This window comes from Nyctereutes procyonoides, unplaced genomic scaffold (genome assembly GCF_905146905.1).
Source record: "Nyctereutes procyonoides isolate TBG_1078 unplaced genomic scaffold, NYPRO_anot_genome, whole genome shotgun sequence".
NCBI lineage: Eukaryota > Metazoa > Chordata > Mammalia > Carnivora > Canidae > Nyctereutes > Nyctereutes procyonoides.
Window position 1 is genome coordinate 19,129,152 of NW_026575139.1, and position 24,935 is coordinate 19,154,086.

A 24,935-nucleotide genomic window follows, 5' to 3' on the forward strand; every position below is an offset into this window, starting at 1 on the left:
AATTAGTTGAGTGATTTAGATCCAGCCCAACATGGATCAGACATTATAATCAAAAATGAAAAAAAAAAAAAAAGAAATTTCCTGGGTCATATATCCAGCCTCCAAAGAGAAAGAGGGGGCTGCACTACAAGATAGGAAAAAAAAATTCTTTCTTAGTGCTTTTCTTTTTTTGTCATGGAAACATGTTTTAAGGGGAAGGGATATACATAGAGTTTTAAAACTGAAGAGGCCATCAGGCTCTTTCATTTCTAGACTTAGAAGTGGCCCAGTGATTTGCCCAAGCTCCAACAGTTACCTTGTGGCCCTGCTTTATTAATCAGTGGGTGATTTAGTGTGCCCTGCTCATAATTCCCACTTGCTGCTACTTAGAAATATTTCTAGAGTTTATGTATTTTATACTATAAGACTAGCCAAGAAGAACAATTCTTACTTTGCTCAGCCACATAAGCTGAAATCTTGCCAGTTTCCCCCCCCCCCCCCCCCCGGGCAACACCTAACAGTTGGGTCACATCAGGTAGGTCCTTGTGAAGAGATGATATAGTTTCAGAGGATGAAATAACAACTAAGCTAAGCCTTTCCCCTCCTTCCACCTCATAATAGCTGCTTCATGCATGTATCCTGCTGGACTTTTCAGTTTCGAGGAATTCACATTCTCTTTGGTTGTATCCAAGAACATGAAGGTGGACCAAGCCAACATGGGGCTAATTCTATCTTGTGGTCACCAACTCAGTTAATAGCATTTTCCATTTGCTGAATCTTTACTATGAAACGCTATTTGAAAGTGAGAAGCTCAGTGTTGACCTGGTTCAGTTAATATCTGTTGGACATCTTATACAATGTTGTTAAAGCAGTTAGCATCAAACAAGTTTTCTAGAAAGTGTCAGTTATCTTGATATCACCAGGGTTCAGAAGTGCTGGTAGCCTCTCTTCCTTCTGGGAGGTAATGATTAGGTGGTAGTGCTACCCCCTTTTTGGAGATGAAATTTGCCCCATGAAACATCACCTGCAAAGGGTTAGGTCAGCTGTCTTGTGTATATAATGAATTTGGAATACGTGTTCAAGAAACTAGATTTTTAGAAGTCCCCCTGCCACTGCGAGTAGTATAGGGTCTACTTACAGAACTGTTTGGTTATACTCTTTTGAGATTTGGCCCTGTTTATTTGGGGTTAGATGGGAGTTTTCAAGCAGTTCATACTCATCCTGCATGTTGGGGAGACTTTGCCTCATGTCCCGGGTAACCTTTTGGATCTGAATACCAGCACTATTCTTTGGAGAAACCCTCTGGCCCCGGTATGCCTGAGCCTGGCGTTTACAGATGCCAAACTTGCTGAGCAGGATAAATACATCCCTCTGGAAGGCTTTCGTGAAAATAGCATAGAGAAATGGATTGGCACAGGAGTTAAGTGGATAGAAGAGAACCAGCAAGATTTTGGAGTTGGTAACAGTGATGAGAGGCTTGTTCATAAGTGCTGACAGAGCGTAGAATGAGATTGGGGCCATGCACATGAAGTCAGTGAAGATCAATACAGCCATCCTTTTGGCAATTTTGGTGTCTTTGTCCCCCGGGTTGTACTGGGGATTTCGGACTGTGATGTAGATCTTCACGTAACAGGAGCAGACAATGATAAAGGCAACTATGTTGAGCAACAGAACAAGGATAATATATGCCAGGGCAAGAGGTGTCTCAGTGTCCATGGGCAGGCAGATGCTGACCTTGGCATAGCTGCTTATTCCCACCAGAGGGAGCAGGGCGAGCAGGAAGCAGCAAACCCAGCCCCCGACCATGATGGCATATGCATGCCTGAGGCGGATCTTCCTGTCCAGGCGCATGGCGAAGGTAATGGCATACCAGCGCTCCAGGGTGATGACTGTCAGTGTATACACTGATAATTCACTGGCAAAGACGGTGAAGAAACCAGCTGTGTTACACCCAGGGCCCGTCTGCCAGTCGATGGCATGGTTGTAGTACTCAGAATGAGTGTAGAGGTCTACGGAGGCGATAAGGAGCAGATACATCCCCATGCAGAAATCTGCAAAGGCCAAGTTGCACATGAGAAAGCGTGGGACAGTCAGTTTGTAGTGACTGGTAAGGAGGACGATCAGGACAAAGACATTGCCCAGGAGAGCCAGCAGACTGACAAACCACACCACAATCCTCAGGAACTTGTAGCCCATTATGTCTTCACAGGGGTTGAACTCATCTGACTTAGGAGTACACACCATGTCTTCATTGCCACCACACACAGTGTAGTCATAATGGCTATCAAAGGCCTGGAGGGTCTCTTCCTGTGGGTTTTTAAGCTCCTGGCCAAAACCGAGGATCTCATCTTCTTGTTCTTCGAAGAACACATAATAATGAGAATTGCTATGGGTATCCTGGAACTGAGAGTTGTCCTTGTACCCAGCATGGCTGTCACCCAGATACTCTTCATATTCCTGGTCAAAGGGGCCATTCAAAGTATTCACAGATTTTCTCTGGCGCAGGCTCCGAATACTGCTCTCATTACACATTAAGGACTCAAGGATTCTGCAAGGCATCAGAAATAAGTCACTGTTTGCTGAAAACCCCTAATGGTCCCCATAACACTTAGCAAAATATGCAGAATACTTACTATGATCTACATGACTCCACAACATTGTACATGATCTAGTCAGGCCTGTTTTTCCTACATCATTTCCTATTACCCACCTCAGCTTCAGCCCTCTTTGAGAAAGTGTTCCTTTCTCAGAGAGGCCTTCCCTGATCTCTCTAAATAAATTGTCCTATGTTATGCTTATTTCTTTTATAGTAATATCTGATATCTTCTTATTTGCTTGCTTACTTTCTGACTTCCCCTAGTTGTACGTAAACAAAATGCAAGATGGCTCTTGTCTGACCTATTGCTATGGGATAGGACAGTGCCGAGCACATGGTAGGTGCTCCATAAATATTTATCAAACAAATGAATAAATTGAGTCTATCTTGCAGGCATGCTCATGGAAGTGAGATTTGGTTTTTTACTAGCCCGCCAGACTGACATCACGAGAGATTCTTTAACTGCTTCAGCTGCTGAGCAGATGTTGATTCATCTATGGTGCTCTGGTTAAAATGCCCAATGGACCACCTGTTCCAACCGGTTTGGAGGTTAATGAGAAATCTGGACCCTGATCTTGAGGTCCACTATAGCCTCCCGCCCATCTCTGGTCCTTTCCTAGCCAGAGCCACACAGCGTCCATATCAAGTCTGTTATCACCATCCCTGGGCGTCACTTCTGGCTTTCTGCAGGTGTTGGGCCCATACTGGCCTTCTTTGCATAGCCATTCAAGTTTCCCTTTTGCTTCTGCCCCCACAATGAGATCCTAGTTTATTTCTGGTTGCAAATATGAGTCAGAAAGTCCACCAATAGATACTGTAGAGAAACTGAGAAGTGAATAAATGAAGAATGAGAGTGGTGTTAGGACAACAGGATTACAGGAGATACAAGCAGGGAATAAAGCAGAGTATAAGTGTAGGTGAAGGCAGCATGGGGAGAAGAAGGCTGTCCCTCCTTTGCAGCTCGCAAGTGGCCTGATAATAAAATAATTCATAACATGGCTAATATTTATTGAGAATTTAAAATATTCCAGGTCATTGCGATAGGTGTTTTCTATTCAGTCTCTCATTTAATCTTCTCAAAACCTCCGTTTGTAAGGATAACATTACAGTCTCCATTCAGAGAGGCTCAGGGAAGTTAGGTAAGTAGGCTGGAATAACACATTTAGAAAATGGCACGGTAGGGTACAAAGCCAGCTGAGTCCAAAGCCCATACACACACACACATAGCCAGTAAGCTGTGACATCTGCAAAATCTTAATTGCTTGTGTTCCTAAGTTTGTCCTCATAGTGGTGGCATCTACTATGTGTTGCCGTACTTAATGTGTGTTGAATCTGGAGACTGGGAATCATGTAGTATAATCTCTACAAGATTCTACACGATCCCCACACCTCCCTGCTGTGAACCAGTGACATTGGTTTTATTTCTCATCTGCAATCGCTTTGAGTCTGTGGGGGCATTGTGCCCTATGGATTTCATGTTTCTCATGGATGCTTCAACTCTTTCCACCTGGCTTTCAAACCACAAACCTTCTCCAAACCCAGAAATTAATGCAACTTCTACCAAGACCCTTTGTCGCTTGTTCCAGACACCGCCATTTACCCTCTGATTTTCTTCTGATTCTTAAAAGCACAGCAGTGGCTTGGATAAGAAAGGTCAGCCCGTGTAAGGTGAAGGAAACTCAAGGAAAGTGGGAGTTTCTTTAGAGTCCAAGTGTTTCTTGCTATCAGCTCCTTTAGATGCTCCAGGCCTTTGGATGGCAGGGCAGTAACACTGGTGTAAGAGACATCCCTGGGAAGGAGAAAACAGAGAGTTGGTGAATATCCAGAGCCTTCTACTTCTTTTTTTAAAAAAATATTTTTAAAACTTTATTCATGAGAGACACAGGCAGAGGGAGAAGCAGGCTCCATGCAGGGAGTCCGACGTGGGACTTGATCCTGGGTCTCCAAGATCACACCCTGGGCTGAAGGCAGATGCTAAACTGCTGAGCCACCCAGGCTGCCCAAGAGCCTTCTACTTCTTGACTGGAAGGTCAAGCAGGCCAGAGATTAGTAGGGGTATGCTCCTTTCTCGGCTTGAATGTGAACTGAGTTCTTTACATACTGCCACTGGTCTAAGGAGGAATATTTGGCTTCCAAGTTGATATGTTACAAGGGACTCCCCATTTTTATTACTTGGAATTCCAGTATGCATCAATACAAATAACAGTTTAGCACGATCTTATTTTTATTATTTTTAATTATTTTATTTTATTTGTTGCCATAAATGCAATCAGAGGAATCAGAGACAGATTATCAATTTTACTCCAGAAAATTATACCACATAGCTACTAAAAGGTCTCTAGAGGCGAGAGAAATATATTTGAATAGTCTTAAAGGGGACTGAATTGCTCTCAGGGTCTATGGGGACTAGGGATTTGGGATTAATAAACTGCTCACTGAAATGGACCTAAACTGGCATCATGGAAATCTTCTAATGATGCAGAACTTGGGAGTTGTGCCAGTAACCTGGTGAATTCATGACTGATAACAAACACCCCCGAGTTTCTTTAGAAGGCTGTAAATGTATTTCATGGAAAGAAAACTCCAGTATTTATGGTAATAATCTGAAATGAGATTCAAGTCACTTCCAAAAGCAGTGGGGGAAGGTGGTGTGGCTGGAGTCAACACAGACATTAGTATTAGCTATTAAAGTAGAATTAGGGATCCCTGGGTGGTGCAGCAGTTTGGCGCCTGCCTTTGGCCCAGGGTGCAATCCTGGGGACCCGGGATCGAATCCCATGTTGGGCTCCCAGTGCATGGAGCCTGCTTCTCCCTCTGCCTATGTCTCTGCCTCTCTCTCTCACTGTGTGCCTATCATAAGAAAAAATAAAAATAAAAAAAAATAAAGTAGAATTAATTCACATTGCAGTATGATGTTTCTTTTTCTTTTCTCAGTCCCAGAGAGTCAAGTCCAGGTTATATATGTTGCCCCATCATTTTTGGCATTGAATAATAGCTTAAATAAAACCATGAATATTTAACCTAGTACCTCTTATTTTATATTTTTATCAATTAAATTTTACAATAAATTTTACAATTTTTAAAAAGACTTATTAACTTATTTTAGAGAGGGGGGGGGAGGCACCAGAAGGAGAAGGAGAGAAGCATAATCCTGGCTGAGTGTGCAGGGCTCCATCTCATGACCCTGAGACCATGACCTGAGCTGAAATCAAGAGTCTGACACTTAACTGACTGAGCCACCCAGGCGCCCCTGTTTTACAATTTTTTCATGATTACATTTAAGAATGTTTAATATAGGGATGCCTGGGTGGCTCAGGGATTAAGCGTCTACCTTTGGCTCAGAGCATGATTCTGGGGTCCCGGGATGGAGTCCCATATCAGACTTCCTGCATGGAGCCTGCTTCTCCCTCTGCCTATGTCTTTGCCTCTCTCTCTGTGTCTCTCATGAATAAATAAATAAGTCTTTTAAAAAGTGTTTAATATAATTAGTATCTTATTAGCAAGAAAATCCCAAAATTTACAGCTTCTTCCTCTATGTTATTCTAATTTGACTTACCTGGGATTTACATTCTCAGGGTTCAAGGTTTCTAGAATTTGCTAGTCATTTTTTTTACAAATATGAAGCTCTCACATTAAGCCCATTATTAGTACAGAACTGTGATTCTCAGAGAAGGGTGTCACATTTACTCTTCTGTTTTGTATGTACTTTAAACTCTATAATTGAGCATTTCCCAAACTTGCCTGATGGTAAGAATTACCCTTGGCACTTATTACTATGTGTTCTCAGGTGATTTTTAACATTAAGGAAGTATGTTTGAGAAACTAGCATAAATGAACAACTTTGAGGTTAGTAAGAGAGTTGAGGGATTTGGGAGCTAGCCATAAACACATTTGTGAAGTAAATGAAGCTAGATGTTGCTCTCCTGCCTCATCTGTCCTTTTGATGCAGCATTTTCTCTTTTAGCCATGCTGTCTTCAGGGGGTTACCATCTTTCTGCCTTCAGCTTTCTGTAGGCAACTCTTTACCCAGTCAGTGATGCTTTCATGTCAATGAAACAAGAGAGCATCTCTTGGCTCATTTTCCCTGCTTTGCTGTCTGTTGGATACACTGATTGCCTGTGTTCATCTGACTTTATCCTTCCAAGTACTGTGTTTGCATTTCAATACATATTTCTTGAGAGAACACTTTAGGAACCATCCCAGTTACTGAGTGGCAAAAACACCCAAAACTACGTGGCAACAAACGACAATCTTTTTATCATTAGCATAGCTTTTGAGGATCAAGAATCTGAAAAGGGCATGGCAGGGATGGCTTGTCGTTGTTCTGTCGTATCTGGGAAGCTGGGAAGACTTGAAGGCTGGGGCAAGTCAGTGCCTGGGGCTGGTATTATCTGCAGACTCCTTCACTTACATGTCTGGGCCAGAGCTGAGATGACTCAAAGCTCAGCTCAGTTGGGACTGTTAATGTGGCTTCCCCGTGGGGCTTGGGCTTTTTCTTTTTTTTTTTTTTTAAAGATTTTATTTATTTATTCATGAGAGACACACACAGAGAGAAGCAGAGACACAGGCAGAGGGAGAAGCAGGCTCCATGCAGGGAGCCCGATGTGGGACTTGATCATGAGACTCCAGGATCACGCCCTGAGCCAAAGGCGGACACTCCAACTGCAGAGCCACCCAAGTGTCCTAGGGCTTCGGCTTCTCATATCATGGCAGTCAGATTCTGAGAGGGAGCATTTTGAGAGGAAGCATCTATAGTGTCCCAGGAGAACTAATAGATCTAAAGGCAGGGAACATAGAACTCATTTCACAATGGGAGGAGTGTCAAATAATTTTGTGTTTTATTTTAAAACTGCTATAGTGATCCAAGTAGTGGGTATAGCATTAAGGCAGATATTTAGTGAAAACTGGCAATTTACCACTCTGCAGATCAGTGTTTCTTGTCCAGGCACTAGCTGGGACCAGCATCAGAATAACCCGCAACAGAGACTCCTGAGCCACACCTTAAACCAACTGGATTAGAATCTCTGCTGGTGGGGCCCAGGAATCTGCATTATTTAAGATGCTCTCTAGGTAATTTAGAATCTTACTTCAATTCTCAAAACATTTTTGTGAAGCACATCCATATTAAAGCCAAGACAAAGAAAAACAGGCATGTTGTATCCAAAGAGACTCAGTAAACCATGGGTGGAGCCATAACTATAATTTGGATATCAAGTTTAGGTTCGCTGCTGTAGAAACTTTCTTCTACCCCCTTATCGTCAGTCCTCTGGAGTCTTTTTTGAACACAGAGCCAGGCACAGCAATCCTCCAGAGACTCATTAGGATTCTGGGAGGAAGGAACTGAGTCAATGGTTTTGTCTGAGTGTCTGTAACAAAGCGTATCTCAGGTAGCCTCCAGTTGGGTCCCAGTGGGGCTGAGTTGGGAGAGTGCTTGGACAAGGATGGAGAAAAGCAGGTGTTGGAAAATGTGTGTACAACCTATGATAGAGACATCTGTAACATAATGAGAACTTGGCCTATAGTGCGTAGTCAATGAATGGCAATTCCCTTCTTGCCCAATTTGGGGTTTCTCTCAGCACAAGTCAGAAGCAAGGAACCCAGCAAATACAGTTCCAGGCCAGATCCTGATTTGTATATCTAACTGCTTATTTGACATCTCATCCCGGATGCCTCATGGGCAACTCCAACTCAACAGGTCCATCCCCAAATGAGCTTTTGATCTCCTACCCCCACCCAATTTAATCTAGGAAAGAAAAATCAATTTAATCGAGGAAAAAAAACCCCTCTCTCCCCACAAAATCCCAAATATATGTATTTGCATCTCCAGCATAGGCTCTCTAGTCCAAGTTGACATCATCTTTTGGTGCAATAGCTTTCTTGTCTATCCTTCCTTCTTCCAGTGTATCTTCCACATGGCAGCCAGAGTAGTCAGACATAAGAGTTGAGTAAGGTCACTTTTCTTCTTAAAACCTTTCAGTGACTTCCCAATGTACCATGAATAGCATCTACTCATCCTACCATGCCCTTTAATGTCCTACAAATCTGGCCCTTGCATACACCTCCAAGCTCATCTTAAGGGCCTACTGCCACTTACAGCCCAAGTTGGAATCTATCTCGAGCCATCTCACTCCCCACTGGCATAAGCCACTTGATGTAGCCCTCAGACTATCCATTAGGCCTGCTGTTAACCTAAAGTGTTCCTAAGCTACTGCCCTTTCCTGATGCAAGCCACTCCACTCATGCTACTTTGGTGCTTTATAGAGTCAAGCAAGGGCAACAATTGCTTTTCCTCCTTTTTGGTATTTAACCTCTCTTGCAGAGATCTACAATTTTAATCAGACAGTCTGGCTGCTATCAGAAAGGAAGGGAGGAGTTCCTGTATACTTGAAAATAGTCGTAAGCACTCCCTTTCCACTCAAAATGCAATGATTCTTCCCTCCAAGCCTACTGGTATTTATTTCCTAGTTGTCTCCACCATCTTTGAGGACTTTTGTTCTCATGGAGTCTCTCTTGCCCTTGCCCTACATTTGTGCCATGAATGTCCACAGTAAGATGCAATTGAACTACGCTCTCTAATCAGATTTTAGCTTAGCTGTTTATATGTCTGTAGCTGTCTGCAGTCTCATGGTTCTCATTACTACTACCTTAGTTTAGGTCTGAATTACATTTCACCTGAGGTGTGCAACAACTTCCTGACTGGTCTTAGAAACTTTCTACTAATCCCACCTTCAGACTTAAGATAGAATGTTCTTTCTAGAACTTGGACCTCATTGTATTGCTTTCCAGCTTGAAGCCATGGTTCCTCCAATGTCTACACAATGAAGTTTGAGCTTCTTAGAAGAGTATTCCTTGTCCCCGTTGGGAACTTCTTCCTGAATCCTGTGTAATGTTCTTGATTTTTTTCCCTGTTTCATTGGAGCACCATTTTGAGTAATTTCTTAGAAAAGCTATATATGAGGGAGATATTATCTGCATCCTTACATGTCTGAAAATGACTTTTTTTTCTACCCTTCTATTCAGTTGCTATTTTACCTGGCTCTACAATTTTGGGTTGCAGATAGTTTTCCTTCAGAATTCTAAAGGTTTTACTTTACTGAATTCTAGCACACATTGTTGTTTTGGTAAGTGATACAATTCAGGTTCTTGTTCTTTGGTCATTGACTTGTTTTTTTACCCTCTGGCAGGTTTTATGGCTTTCTCCCTCTCACCATCTCTCTCTCTCTCTTTAATTTCTAGCTTTACTGAGATATAATTGATGTATAACATGTAAGTTTAAGGTGTACAACATGATGATTTGCTACATGTATATTTTGTGAAATGATGCTATGCCACTCTCTTTGTTCCCAGTGTGAGATTTCAGGAAGATACGCCTTGGTAAGGATCTTTTTGCACTTATTACTCTGGTCCCTGGGGGTGGGGGTGGAGCCTTCAGTCTGGAAGGCTGTGCTCTTTAACTTTAGGACAATTTTTGGAATTGTTTCCAGGATAACTTACGCCTCTCATTTTCTTTTCTTTTTTTTATTTTTTTTCTCATTTTCTTTATTCCCTCACTGTAACTCCTCATAAGTAAAAAAGGAACTTCCTATATATTCTTATCTCTATTTTTTCTTGTATTTTTTCTGGTAATTTTTTATGGTTTTGTTTTTAAGTAATTTCTATACCCAATGTGGGGCTCAAACTCACAACCCTGAGGTAAAGAGTCTCACGCTGTACTGACTGAGCCAGCCAGGTACCCCTTCCCTATTATTTTTATTGAGTCTAATGGCAGAATTATTTTACTGTATCTTCCATCCCTTCTACTGAGTTAAAAAATTAATTGGGCAACCCCGGTGGCTCAGCAGTTTAGCGCTGCCTTCAGCCCGGGGTGTGATCCTGGAGACCTGGGATTGAGTCCCACGTTGGGCTCCCTGCATGGAGCCTGCTTCTCCCTCTGCCTGGGTCTCTCTCTCTCTTTCTCTCTCTGTGTCTCTCATGAATAAATAAATAAAATCTTTAAAAATATTAATTAAAATGTTGTTTGTAGCTTTATTGAGGTATAATGAACAAATAAAAATTATATAGACTTATGGTTACAATATGGTGTTTTGATAGATGTGTACATTTTAAAATGATTACCACAATTAAACTGATGAACATATCTGTCACCTCACAAAGTTGGGTTTTTTTTTCCCTTATGGTGGGAACACTGAAGATCTACTCTCTTAGCAAATTTCAAGTATACAAAATAGTATTATTAACTATAGTAACTATGCTATACATTAGACCCTCAGACCTTATTCATCCTGTGTAACTGAAACTTTGTACCCTTTGCCCAACATCTCTCTGTTTCCTCATCCCCCAAGCCCTGACAACCACCAGCCTACTCTCTTTATGATGAGTTCAATTATTTTAGATTCTGCATTTAAGTGGGACCGTGCAGTATTTGTCTTTCTGTGCCTGGCTTTGGATTTTTTTAGTTTCAGTTTGATCAAAGTTAGGACTGCCTATTCTGTTCACTGCCATATTTTTGGCACTTTAGACTGGTGCTTAAAAGACAGAAAGTTCTGAATACATAATGGTCAAATGCACAGATAACACTTTAAGAAGAGGTTTCATATTTTTTTCTTTTTTAAAAGATTTTATTTGTTTGAGAGAGAGGAGAGAGAGAGAGAGAGAGAGAGAGAGAGAGAGCACATGAGCAGGGGGAGGAGCAGAGGGAGAAAGAGAATCTCAAGCAGACTCTGCTGAGAGCAGAGCCCTACTGGGACTTGAGCTCTGAGATCCCCGAGCTCAGGACCTGAGCTGAAACCAAAAGTGGGACACTTAACCTACCCAGGCCACCAAGGCACCACTTCTCTCCTTTTTTTTAATAGTGTATTTGAGGAAGCACACATAATGTTAAGAAACATGGCTTTTAAATTCTGATGATTTGGATTTGAATCCTGGCTTCTGCACTTACTATCAGTCATGTAAGCCTTTTGTGCCTTAGTTTCTTCATCTTGAGTTTGTTGAACTATAGCTGACAGCGTGTTCTCAATAAATATCTATTGTCACCATTGTTTTTACTGCTGTGAGAAATGTCTTCTCAGATTTGTCTCAGGTCACTCATGGTGGCTTGGTTAAAAAGTTCTCCTCTGTTCTCTGTGAAGTGTTTGGCTCCTCCAGGCTCATTTCCACCCCATTTGTTAATCTCGGTTTCCATCTTTCATGTTATAAGCATTCTTTCGCCAGTAATTCTAGGTTGCATGTTCATGCTTAAAAGCGAGACTGAAAATCTGATTGGGAGCCTGTCCTCTGGCAGACTCTGCTTTAGGGCAATTGTGTGGGAGAGCTGTCCATTATGCTGTTGGGCCATAAAATGCCATAAAGATTATGGAGGTCTTTCTTGCTTTAGAGTTTTTCAGCTTTTTCAAAGAAGAGTCTTTAAATAGTTAGGTTAGGTGGGACCTTGGCTGCTGACATTATGCATGAATAGGGCAGTGGATTAACATTTCTAGGTGTAGATCTCCAATAAATCCTTCTGTTTTTAGCCTCATGTTTCATTCTTGCCACATCCATCACTTCCCAATGCCATGCCCTTCAGATGTTCTACAGGGCAAGGAAGCTATCTTCAGATATATGCTTCCTGTAAGTACTCTTACATTTGCCTTCCTTCTCCTTTGTCTTTTTCCTTCTCAGAATTCCGTAACTCACCAGACCACCCCTGTATCCTCATCTATCCTCTCTGTCCTTGTGGATTTATGTATATCAAAAATTCCTTTCCCATCTTTTAGGGGTCCCTTAGGAGGGAGAGGAAATAAAAGCTTAGGTTCAATGTATCATTCTTAATCATTACTCCATTTAGCATGTATATCTGTGCAAGAGCTTAGAACAAATACTCGTTGAGTGCTGAGTCAGCCAGACACCAAATAGTTTCCCATCTCTGATGGAGAGAAAGAGTCTGGTGAAAGCCCCAAACTCAACAAGGCAGGGATCACTTTAAGAATTTGAAGCGTATCTTTCCTCATTCACCTAAATTTTTATTTGACCACTTTGAATCTGGGATTTTATTAATAGTGCACCTTCTTTTCTAAAATAAAACTTAGGAAAGGTAGTAGAATTAACAATTTTGTTTTCAGAGTGAGAGAAAATGGAGAGTAGCTATCAGCAACAAAGGGATCAGAAATGATTTGTGAGTGCAGCCACATGGAGGGAAACCTACAAGCCGGAGGGCTACCCTCTCTTAGTGACTTGAGCACTTTCCACAAAGAGCTCATCAAGTGATGGGCACTGAGTTTCCTGAGAATTTGTCTCTAGCAAGTATTTACTCACAAAACAGAAGGCAGCTGAGCTAAGCCTGGCAGACAGTTGGAAGTCTAATTGTCTAGGTCATGGGAACCATCTCAAGTTAAGTGTCTAATGAAAGTAACAGGACATGAATTTGGAGAGAGTGAGAGCTTCAGGGTTATATACAGGGCAAGAATATCACTGAATTTTAATGATGCCAGAAAAACAAAAAAGAGCCAATTGATATTCGATGTCATAGGAAGAACAAATTGCTCCTCAAGCAATTATGTACTCTAACATCCCCAAACACTGGAACAATTTCCATTTTTGTGAGATGTATTGTCATTATTATTTAAGATGAACCTTTGATGAATTCAATTGCAAATTAAATAAGCACTAATTAGCTTGCCAGTGTTTCAGCAGCGGTTGCAGGTCTCTTTTATGTTTGCTTGTAATAAATGTGGGTTTTTTTCTAAAGGTCAATAGGCAGAAGCTGACCCATTAAAAATGTGTAGTCACATCTGCAAACTGGTGGATGAAATGCATCTAAAACAGAAAGAAGATTAATTTACTGCTTAAAAGGCAGTTTAATTAATTTATTAATACTGACTCGAATAACTTAAGGGCTTAAAAGTTATACATTCAAGAGAGTGAGCCTGTTTGACTGATTATAAGAATTTAAAAACATGATATGCATTTATTCAACAAATATTTATTGATTGCTTTCTGTGTATTGATCTATGATTCTAGGAGCTAGGGCTATAGCCATAAACTAAACAGGCAGAAATTTCTGCTCTTTTCATGCTTATATTCTAGTGGGGAGAGAGGGACAATTAAAAAAATTAGTAAAACACAGAGTATATTTGATAATAATAATAAATGCTATGGAGAAAAGGAATGCCAAGAAAAGAAAGAACTCAAAAGTGGAGACAGAATGGTGGAGGGTATCAGAGAAGGTCTCATGGAGGAGACAGTTGAGCAGAGAGGTGTGAAGAAGGTGAGGGAGAGAAACGTGTTGCTATCTGAGGCAAGAACAGTGCAGGCTGAGAGACCAGCTAATGCAAAGGCCCTGAGGTGAGAGTATACCTGCTATGTTTCTTTTTCTTTTTCTTTTCTTTTTTCTATATATACCTGTAATGTTTGAAGAAAGAAAGGAGGTTGTGTGGCTGGAGTTGAGACAGTGGGGGAGTAGGAAATGTGGGAGAAGTCAGAGACCTAGTGGGGAGCCAGATCATATGTGTCTAATAAATCATCAGAAAGTCTTCATCTTTTTATTTTTATCAGAATGAGATCAAGAATCTTGAGAGGAATGGTATAATCCAACTTATTTTAAAAGGGTAACTGATGAAGTATTGAACTCTACACCTCAAACTAATGATGTACTATAAGTTGGCTAATTGAATTTAAATTTAAAAAATTAAAAACAATAAAAGAATTAATCTGGCTACTGCTTTGAAAGTAAACCAAAGAGAGCAAAGGATGGAAATGAGGAGACCAACAATAGAGAGGATGGTGCTTTGGACAAGAGGAGGAGCCCTGGAAATGCTAAGAATGGTAGGAGTTTGTATAGATTTAAAAGGTACAGCGAATGGAGAAATAAAGTAATTTATATAAAAATGTTTAGCATAAGAGCCTAGTAGGCACTCACTAAAATGTAGATTATTTACACTTAACAGTTGCAGTTAAGTTACACTTAACAGAGCACTTAACAAGAAAAAGTGCTCCTACCTATTTTTTGTTCTTAAGATTCATCACTGTTGAGGAATCTTGGCTAAATAGCAGTGATTAGTTCATAAAACTGTTCAGAACTTATATGATTTAGAATATTTTGTAAGCATTTTTTCCCTAGAACTCAGACTCAGCAAATATTCTTTTATGTTCTATCAGTTTTGATCAAGGTGAAAAGGCCTTACTTAAAAAATTAACTTTTACAAATTATGTTACAAGCAATGGTTAACGGATTTGTGAATTATTCTTTCTTAGAGATGAAAAGTCATTCTAGTTTACTTTTCAGCTTGGCATAGTTATGAAAACATTTATTCAGACTAAATCCTCTGGTGTAAAATGCATGATCATTTGAGGCCATTGCTCTAGGAGAGTGACTTTCAGTGCTTTGGAGAACTTCTCTTTTAGCTAAAGTAAAAAACTCACTCTTGAGGATCATACTAGTTACACTTTTAGTCAGTTGAAGAAATACAAACATCTGTATGATGTTGAGGACCTTTGCAATAACGCTACCGTCTCTCTCCTACCAAGAGTCAGTTTGGGACTGCTCTGCAAATGATTTCTCAATTGTTATAAAAAGTAGCCCTACCATTATAGATTGCTGTGACTTAAGTATTAGCCTGTTTTTTTCCTATCAGTGGCTCTGGTAGTAAGAGATGCTACTGGTCAGTAAATTTGGATTTGTTGTGCTCTCCAACTATCCTGAGTTGTTGACACACTCTTTCAGTCTGAAGATTCCTAGGACTGAAGTAGACTATCCTCTTGTGATCGGCAAGAAGCCATCATGCACACAATTCTGGAAAAGTTTGCTCTCTACTCTTTCTCTTCAAATCCTTCTGTGACCTTCCTCACAGCTCTCAAGGACTCCACAAAATGGTCACAAGCCACTTCCTAAGCTGTGGAGACACAGGTGTGTGTCTTAGGAGGGAGGGATGACCTGCTTCGGTTGCTTCCCCAGCAACCAGTTGGCTGCCTTGGCATGGGTCTGGTTTGATGCCCAAGCCAGGAACTCTAAGAGTATGTTTATCTTTGCAAGTCATTTCTCACTCTGTGAGCAGAGCAGCCTAGCAGACAAACCTCCTCTGGTTCTCTACCTTAGGAGGCTCCCTTCCCCTCCAAGAGAGCTGCTCTGAAGGCTGCTTGGCAAGCCCAGAACGGAAGACAAAGCATGCCTGGTTGATTAGGTCTTTGGGTTCAATCTCAATCTCGCTGCTCTCTGAAGAGGTCCAGTGCTTGCCAAATAGTAGATGCAGATGAGCAGTCATGGCACAGTGGCTGAGACATGGGTATCCAGGACTAAAATAGGGCCAAGGGTGGGCAAAGGTGAAGTAAAAAAAGGCATAGAGGTGAGTTGAAGAGGCAACAAACTGTGATGGGTTATATAACTGTTACTAATATTTCCATGGTAATTCTTCAGTGAGCCATCCTTAAACTTCTGAGTCAGGTCATGTTTTCCGCAATATGATTTCAACACAACACACTTCTCCAATGCTATCCTTTGGCCCAAATTATGCTTTGTTGTTGTTGTTGTTGTTGTTGCTATTCTTTGAACACATCCTGTGTTTTTCTGTAGCCTCGCCCTTGTTCTTTCTCTCAAAACACCTTCTCTGTCTGTTGCAATTCTATCCCTCATCTGAAGCCCGTCTCGAATGCCACCATTTTTAATGAGACCTTTGCTGGTCACCCAGCTAGAAATGGTATCTTGATTCTCTAAATATCACTCATGGATCTTTTTACATTAAACTTATAGTTACTTACATTTCTCCTAAATTTGACTGTAACTTCTTTAAAAACAGAAGTTGTGTCTTATCCTTATACCATTCAATAGGTGTTCAGTTCAGTAGGTGCTCAGTAAAATGTCTGCAGAATAAGTGAGTAAATGAACACTTTGTACGAGTTTGCTTAAGATTAGCTATTTCTCCTTAGAAAAGGAAAGAGAGGATAAACTATGGATTGTAAAGGCCTGGGGGTTAGGACTAAAGTTGATTTCATTTAGGCTTAAGATTCACATGGAATCACAACTCAAAAATAAAAAGACTAACAACCCAATTAAATAATTGAACAGACACTTGACAAAAGAAAATATACAAATGGTTATTAGGTACATGAAAAGATTCTCAACATCATTAATAATCAGGGAAAGACAGAGTAAGACACAAAGAGATACCACTTTATAGCAACTAGAATGGCTGAATCAAGAAGATTGATAATCCAGTGGGTGAGTGTGAAACTGCTAAACCTCTCTGGTTTGAATAGAAAATGTGATTTAGGGGGCAATATTTCCTGTGAAGTTAAATGTATATCTATCCTGTAACCTAACAACTCTACTCCTAGAGTTTTACACTAGAAAAATAAATAGATCTGTGGTTGTCTGTGGAGGCTGGGGCATGAGGGAACTTTCTGAGTGATGAAAATGATCAAAGCCTGGAGTAGGATAGAAAAACAGAATTTTGCCCAAACTAATCAAACCATACACTGCATGATATTTATTGTATATAAATTATACCTCAGTAAAAAAATAATTTTGTCCAGCATCAACTTAGAAAATCATGTATTCAGCACACCTGTGGACCTCAGACATGCCAAAAAGAACTCTACCACAATTTTTCAGCCATCTAATTGTATGATTTTATGAAGATCATTGAGTAAAAGAACACAAAAAGCTTATTCTTCTGTAAACCAAGATGGCAGTGCCATGACCTTTAGATTTTAAATGATTAATTTGATCAGCTAATGGCAACAAAAGTTTATTTTTGTTGAGACATGTTCTACAAACTCAAAGATATTGTCACAGAGATGTCTTCTTCTTAGGAGATAATTGTAATAGTAAGTGGGACTATTATAGTCATTTTCAACAGTAAGTTAAGTGCTTATTATTGTGGGTTACATAATTTAGACCTTAGAGAACTCTGGTTATTATGGAAGGCATTGCATTTCAGTGTGCTCTTTCCTTTGGGATTATAAACATCAAGAGCTTCTCTTTCAAAATAAGATTAAAAGAAAACAAGATAATCAAAAATAGAAAGCATAAAAATGGAAAATGAGATTGCATATCTTGATTGAAAAAAATCAATAAGTAAAAAATGTTATTAAACTCCTGAACTAAATTTAAAAGGCTTTAAAATAATAGCAATGACTGGAGAATAGTTCTCACTTTAGATGTTGTACTTGTTTTGAATTAGATTCTTTTTTTTTGAGAAGTGACCTTGAAAAAAAGATGATAAACTGAGTGCAAGTTTGACTGTTTGTGTTGACTATTAGAAATGACTGTGCTCTTTCTCAAATATCTTAATGAGGCAGAAATATGTATATCATCCATTTCTCTTCTCTTTAGTTGGGGTTTCAGGTTTTCTACGTCTGGCTTCTATACCAGATCACAGCCAAATCATGGCTATTTGTTATGCAGTTACAACTGATGAAATATTTATTGAGTAAATATTGCTGTCTTGTCTTTTGAAGTGGAGGAATTAAAATCTAGCTAATGGGGAGAAGATCTGTGGGAAATACAGTAACAAAGATTTTAACAAAAGTTCAAGATAAACATCAAGGTGATGTCACAAAGCCATGCATGGTTACATGTATTTTAAGACAACTGTGCCTGAAATTTGAAGAGCGAGATTGAATTCTTTGTTCACATTTTCCTGCTACTGGCTTTGCAAATGCTGCCATCTCCATCGTCTCCCTTCCTGTGCTTTGTAGTTTTCTTTTTAAATTAAATTTTAATTTTCATTGAAATAATGCAAGCTACATGGATTTAAAAAGCAAACTACATTGGGAGGTTGGTAATATAAACAGGAGCTCCCTGAGTAATTCCTCCCCACAGCCTGTTTTCTGATGCCCTAGAAACAATTACTTTCAACTTTTAATAGATATTTCTTTCCATAATTGTAAATATTTCTTGATTTATTGGTTTTTGGTTCACCTATTGACTTCCTGCTATGGAAGATGAGGATTTAGTTCTCTTCCATTACCCTATACACATATTCTCCTGACACACTCTCTCATCTCCCCCAAATAGTTTAGGACATATTTGGTTAAACCTATATTTAGTATTTTGCTTATTACAACTCTGCATATCTTGATTTCATTTTCTTTCTTACGTAGTTTTCTTTCTTTATGTAATCTCTCTCTGTGTGTTTTATTTACCTTCCTTGGTTTGAGTGGACCTCTTGCTAAATCTTGCATATGCTCTAAAGTTCTCTAAAACATCTACCAAAACAGTTTTTAATACAGTCAATCCTGTCAGATAACATAGCAATCTATTTTATTTCTGAAACTTTCCCCAAGAGCTCTCCTTCTGCTCTAGGATAGTCATCTTAGTCTTAAGATTCCCAGGATCTCTGGTCATTCTGGGAATTCCATTTGTTTCTTTCCTGTGTTGATCACTGTTTCTGAATACCTCATTTTTCTCTTTCTTTTCTTTCCAAAAAAACGGTGAATTGGAAATCAAGGTTTTGAGACTTTTCTTACCTGAAAATGTCTTTATTTTACCTTTATCCTTGATAGTTTGGAAATCACTTTCCCTCAGAATTTGAGGGATGTACTCTATTACTTTCTAGCTTTCAGTGTTCCTGCTAAGAAGACTGATGGCATTCTAATTCTCCAGTCTTTACAGGTAACATGATTTTTCTCTTTAGGAGCTACTAGGATATTCTCTTTATCACAGCAGTTTCATATCTTATGATGTACCTCCATGAGCTCTTTTTCATTCATGAGAATTCTTTATGGGTCTTTTTATTCTGAAAACTCATTCATTCATTTATGGGAAAATATCTCCCACAATTTCCTTTTTTTTTTTTTATTTCCCCCTCCTAAAACTTTTGTTAATTGGGGTTGGACTATGTAGTTTGAACTTACAATTTTCTTATCTTTTCTCTCCTCTATTCCATATCTTATTTTCTGTATGTTCTCTTTTATGGGAGATGTTTTCCACTCTATTTTTGAAAACTGTTTAATTTTGTGTATGTGTTAGCTGCCATATTTTTTTCGCCACTATAAACAAAATCAATTGACAAAAAACCAAAATGGGAAAGGGTACTTATGAATGATGTCATATATAAAGATGTAATAACTATTGTCTGTAAATAACTATAAAAATTGTAGGGCAAGGAAGCATAAACCTTATTAGGAAAAATGCAGAAAAAATAAGAAAATAAATACTTAAACAGACAAAGGGATAGCAGGATGTCCCCCACCTCTCTCATAACTAGAGGAATACAAAGTAAAACTACATGGAGATATCATTTCTTCTCTAATACCAACAAGAATGTTTGACATTAAAGTGTACACAGGGGCAGGCCTGGGTGGCTCAGCGGTTTAGCGCTGCCTTTAGCCCAGGGCCTGATCCTGGAGACCCGGGATCGAATCCCACGTCGGGCTTCCGGTGCATGGAGCCTGCTTCTCCCTCTGCCTGTGTCTCTGCCTCTCTCTCTCTTTCTGTGTCTCTCATGAATAAATAAATAATATCTTAAAAAAAAGTGAACACAGTATATTTTGGCAAGGCTGTGAAGAAACAGGCATTCTAATAATGGGTTGGTGGAGCTCAGACTGGTAAAACCCTTTGGTGGAATGGGCTGCCAAAATATACTAAAGTTATATATACATTTACCTATGACCTTGGCTACCATATTTTTCATTTCCAAGAACTCTTTCTTTTCTCCCAATTATTATATCTCAATTATTGAGATATAATTGACATATAGCACTATGTAAGTTTAAAGTACACAATGTGATGATTTGCTATACATACATTAAGATTAGTTAACACATCCAGTAACTCACATAGTCAGCCCTCCTTTTTGTATGTATGTGTGGTGAGAACTTTTAAAATCTCTTAGCAACTTTTAAATATACAGTATAGTATTATTCAGGTACAGTCATCATGCTGTACATTAGATCCCCAAAATTTATTCAACTTCTAATTGGAAATTGTATACCCTTTGACCAACATTTTCCTATCCCCCACCATCACTGCCCTCTGCCCCTGGCCAGTCTATTCTCTGTTTCTATGATTTTGGCTTTTATAAATTCCACATGTAAGTGAGATCCTGTAGTATTTAGTATTTGTTGTTCCCTGTCTGACTTATTTCACTTAACATAATGGCTTTAAGTTTCATCCATGTTGTTGCAAATGGTAGGATTTCTCACAACTGAGTAATACTCCACTATATAATATATATATTCCACTACACACACACACACACACACACACACCATGTTTTATCTATCCATTCATTGATGAACACTTAGTTTGCTTCCATGTTTTCATTATTGTAATAATGGTGCAGTGAACATGGCATTGCAGATATCTCTTCGATGTAGGAATTTTATTTCCTTTGGATATACAGCCAAGTAGGATTGCTGGATCATATGATAATTCTAATTTTAGTTTTTTGAGGAACTTCTGTACTGTTGTTCTTCATACTGCCTGTACCAGTTTACATTCCTACCAAGAGCACACAAGTGTTCCTTTTTCTTCATATCCTTGTCAAAACTTGTTTTCTCTTCTCTTTTGTAATAGCCATTCTAATATGTGTGGGATGAAATCTCATGGTTTTTATTCACATTTTTCTGACAGTGACCTTGAACACCTTCTCCTGTACATATTGGCCATTTGTATGTCCCCAGACTTTATTCAATTTGTAACTGGAAATTGCCTCTTACTTGTAGCTTTGGAAATATCCCTGTTTATGTTCTTTGCCCATTTTTTTGGTATATTTTTTATTGGAGTTCGATTTGCCAACATATAACACCCAGTGCTCATCCTATCAAGTGTCCCCCTCAGTGCCCTCACCCAGTCATCCCGTCCCCCCGCCCACCTCCCCATCCACTACTCCTTGTTCGTTTCCCAGAGTTAGGAGTCTCTCGTGTGCTGTCACCCTCACTGATATTTTCACTCATTTTCTCTCCTTTCCCCTTTAATCCCTTTCACTATTTTTTTATATTCCTTGTATGAGTCAAACAATATAATGATTGTCCTTTTCCAATTGACTGACTTCACTCAGCATAATACCTTCCAGTTCCATCCACGTTGAAGCAAATGGTGGGTATTTGTCGTTTCTAATGGCTGAGGAATATTCCACTGTATACATAAACCACATCTTCTTTATCCATTCATCTTTCAGTGGACACTGAGGCTCCTTCCACAGTTTGGCTATTGTGGACATGGCTGCTAGAAACATTGCAGTGCAGGTGTCCTGAGGTTTCACTGCATCTGTATCTTTGGGGTAAATCCCTAGCAATGCAATTGCTGGGTCATAGGGTAGCTCTATTTTTAACTTTTTGAGGAACCTCCACACAGTTTTCCAGAGTGGCTGCACCAGTTCACATTCCCACCAACAGTGCAAGAGGGTTCCCCTTTCTCCACATCCTCTCCAACATTTGTGGTTTCCTGTCTTGTTCATTTTCATCATTCTCACTGGTGTGAGGTGGTATCTCATTGTGGTTTTGATTTGTATTTCCCTGATGGTGAGTGATGCGGAACATTTTCTCATGTGCTTGTTGGCCATGTGTATGTCTTCTTTGGTGAAATTTCTGTTCAATGTCTTTAGCCCATTTCATGATTGGATTGTTTGTTTCTTTGCTGTTGAGTTTAATAAGTTCTTTATAGATCTTGGATACTAGCCCTTTATCTGATAGGTCATTTGCAAATATCTTCTCTCATTCTGTAGGTTGTCTTTTAGTTTTGTTGACTGTTTCTTTTGCTCTGTAGAAGCTTTTTAATCTTGATTAAGTCCCAATAATTCATTTTTGCTTTTGTTTCCCTTGCCTTCATGGAAGTATCTTGCAAGAAGTTGCTGTGGCCAAGTTAAAAAAGGGTGTTGCCTGTGTTCTCCTCCAGGATTTTGATGGATTCTTGTCTCCCATTTAGATATTTCATCAATTTTGAGTTTATCTCTGTGTATGGTGTAAGAGAATGGTCTAATTTCATTCTTCTGCACGTGGCTGTCCAATTTTCTCAGCACCATTTATTGAAGAGACTGTCATTTTCCAGTGGATAGTCTTTCCTGCTTTGGTGAATATTTGTTGACCATAGAGTTGAGGGTCCATTTCTGGGTTCTCTATTCTGTTCCATTGGTCTATGTGTCTGTTTTTGTGCCAGTACCACACTGTCTTGATGACCACAGCTTTGTAGTACAACCTGAAATCCAGCATTGTGATGCCCCCAGCTCTGGTTTTCTTTTTTCAATATTCTCCTGGCTATTCGGGGTCTTTTCTGATTCCACACAAATCTTAAGATGATTTGTTCCAACTCTCTGAAGAAAGTCCATGGTATTTTGATAGGGATTGCATTGAATGTGTAAATTGCCCTGGGTAGCATTGACATTTTCACAATATTAATTCTTCCAATCCATGAGCATGGAATATTTTTCCATCTCTTTGTGTCTTCCTCAATTTCTTTCAGAAGTGTTCTGTAGTTTTTAGGGTATAGATCCTTTACCTCTTTGGTTAGGTTTATTCCTAGGTATCTTATGCTTTTGGGTGCAATTGTAATTGGGATTGATTCCTTAATTTCTCTTTCTTCAGTCTCATTGTTAGTGTATAGAAATGCCACTGATTTCTGGGCATTGATTTTGTATCCTGCCACGCTACCAAATTGCTGTATGAGTTCTAGCAATCTTGGGGTGGAGGCTTTTGGGTTTTCTATGTAGAGTATCATGTCATCGGCGAAGAGGGAGAGTTTGACTTCTTCTTTGCCAATTTGAATGCCTTTTATTTCTTTTTGCTGTCTGATTGCTGAGGCTAAGACTTCCAGTACTATGTTGAATAGCAGTGGTGAGAGTGGACATCCCTCTCGTGTTCCTGATCTTAGGGGAAAGGCTCCCATTGTTTCCCCATTGAGAATGATATTTGCTGTGGGCTTTTCGTAGATGGCTTTTAAGATGCTGAGGAATGTTCCCTCTATCCCTACACTCTGAAGAGTTTTGATCAGGAATGGATGCTGTATTTTGTCAAATGCTTTCTCTGCATCTATTGAGAGGATCATATGGTTCTTGTTTTTTTCTTGTTGATATGCTTTACGAGAGTTGAACCAGTCTTGCATCCCGGGGATAAATCCTACTTGGTCATGGTGAATAATCTTCTTAATGTACTGTTGGATCCTATTGGCTAGTATCTTGTTGAGAATTTTTGCCTCTGTGTTCATCAGGGATATTGGTCTATAATTCTCCTTTTTGGTGGGGCCTTTGTCTGGTTTTAGAATTAAAACTGGCCTCAAAACGAGTTTGGAAGTATTCTGTCCCTTTCTATCTTTCAGAACAGCATTAGTAGAATAGGTATTGTTTCTTCTTTAAATGTTTGATAGAATTGCCCTGGAAAGCCATCTGGCCCTGGACTTTTGTGTCTTGTGAGCTTTTTGATGACTGCTTCAATTTCCTTCCAGTTATCAGCCTGTTCAGGTTTTCTGTTTTTTTTCTGTTCCAGTTTTGGTAGTTTGTGGTTTTCCAGAAATGCATCCATTTCTTCTAGATTGCCTCTTTGCCCATTTTTTAATTAGAATATTTGTTGTTATTGTTTTTATTATTGAGCTGTAGGGGTTCCTTATTTATCTTTGTTCTGAGTCTATTATCAGATATATGATTTGCAAATATTTTCCTATTCTGTAGGTTGCCTCTTCATTTTTCTGAATGTCTCCTTTGCTGTGCAGAAGCTTTTTGGTTTAATGTAGTCCCACTAGATTATTTTTGCTCTTGTTGCTTTGTGCTTTTGGTGTCATATTTAAAAAATTCATAGCTAAGACCTATGTCAAGAAAGTTTTCCTGGTGTTTTATTCTAGGAGTCAAAAGCTTTTTCTTGTTTTCAGAATATTACTATATAAGTAGTTAAGTTATGCATGAAAAGCTATCTCTCTGAGGATATTTGTTATAATTTTTATTAAAGTTTTCTTTTTTAAAAATTTTATTTATTTATTCATGAGAGACAGAGAGAGAGAGAGAGAGAGAGAGAGAGAGAGGCAGAGGGAGAAGCAGGCTCCATGCAGGGAGCGCGATGTGGGACTCGATCCCGGGTCTCCAGGATCTTACCCTGGACTGCAGGCGGTGCTAAACCGCTGCACCACCAGGGCTGCCCTTATTAAAGTTTTCTGTTTCTTGCTTTACCTCTATTCTTTAAAGTTCCCTTCTCTGTTCTAGTCTCTGTTTTTCATGACAACAGCTTTCCCCTAAGGTTTGGGGGACCCTTGGATGCCTGTTCATGTTTGTGGAGGAGGTTTATGGAAAGCTCTATGTGTGTTGGTTTGTTGCCTGATGGGCTTTACTTCAGTATCTTTGGGGAAATATCAATGAGCATTTTTTGTAGGTTTTTTCTTACGTTAGGATTGTCAGCCTCCCCAGAACTGTAATCTCCCTCCTGGAAGGTATTAACTTTGGTGACAATACTCTGTGAATTGAGT

At 39.5% G+C, this 24,935-nt stretch overlaps 1 protein-coding gene across 6 annotated transcripts in view; it reads right to left on the minus strand.

Annotated features, from left to right (window-relative positions):
• Positions 1-487: 487 nt before the first annotated feature.
• The window catches only part of TSHR (thyroid stimulating hormone receptor), a 152,600-nt gene continuing 128,152 nt past the window's right edge, over positions 488-24,935 (minus strand). For all 6 annotated transcript variants that reach the window (XM_055304503.1, XM_055304500.1, XM_055304502.1 and 3 more), the window contains 2 exons: positions 4,176-4,364; positions 488-2,527 (listed from right to left, as the gene is read on the minus strand). In XM_055304503.1, the coding sequence (XP_055160478.1) occupies positions 1,114-2,527; positions 4,176-4,364 (1,603 nt within the window). In that variant the 3' untranslated portion in view covers positions 488-1,113. The remainder of the gene's footprint in view (positions 2,528-4,175; positions 4,365-24,935) is intronic.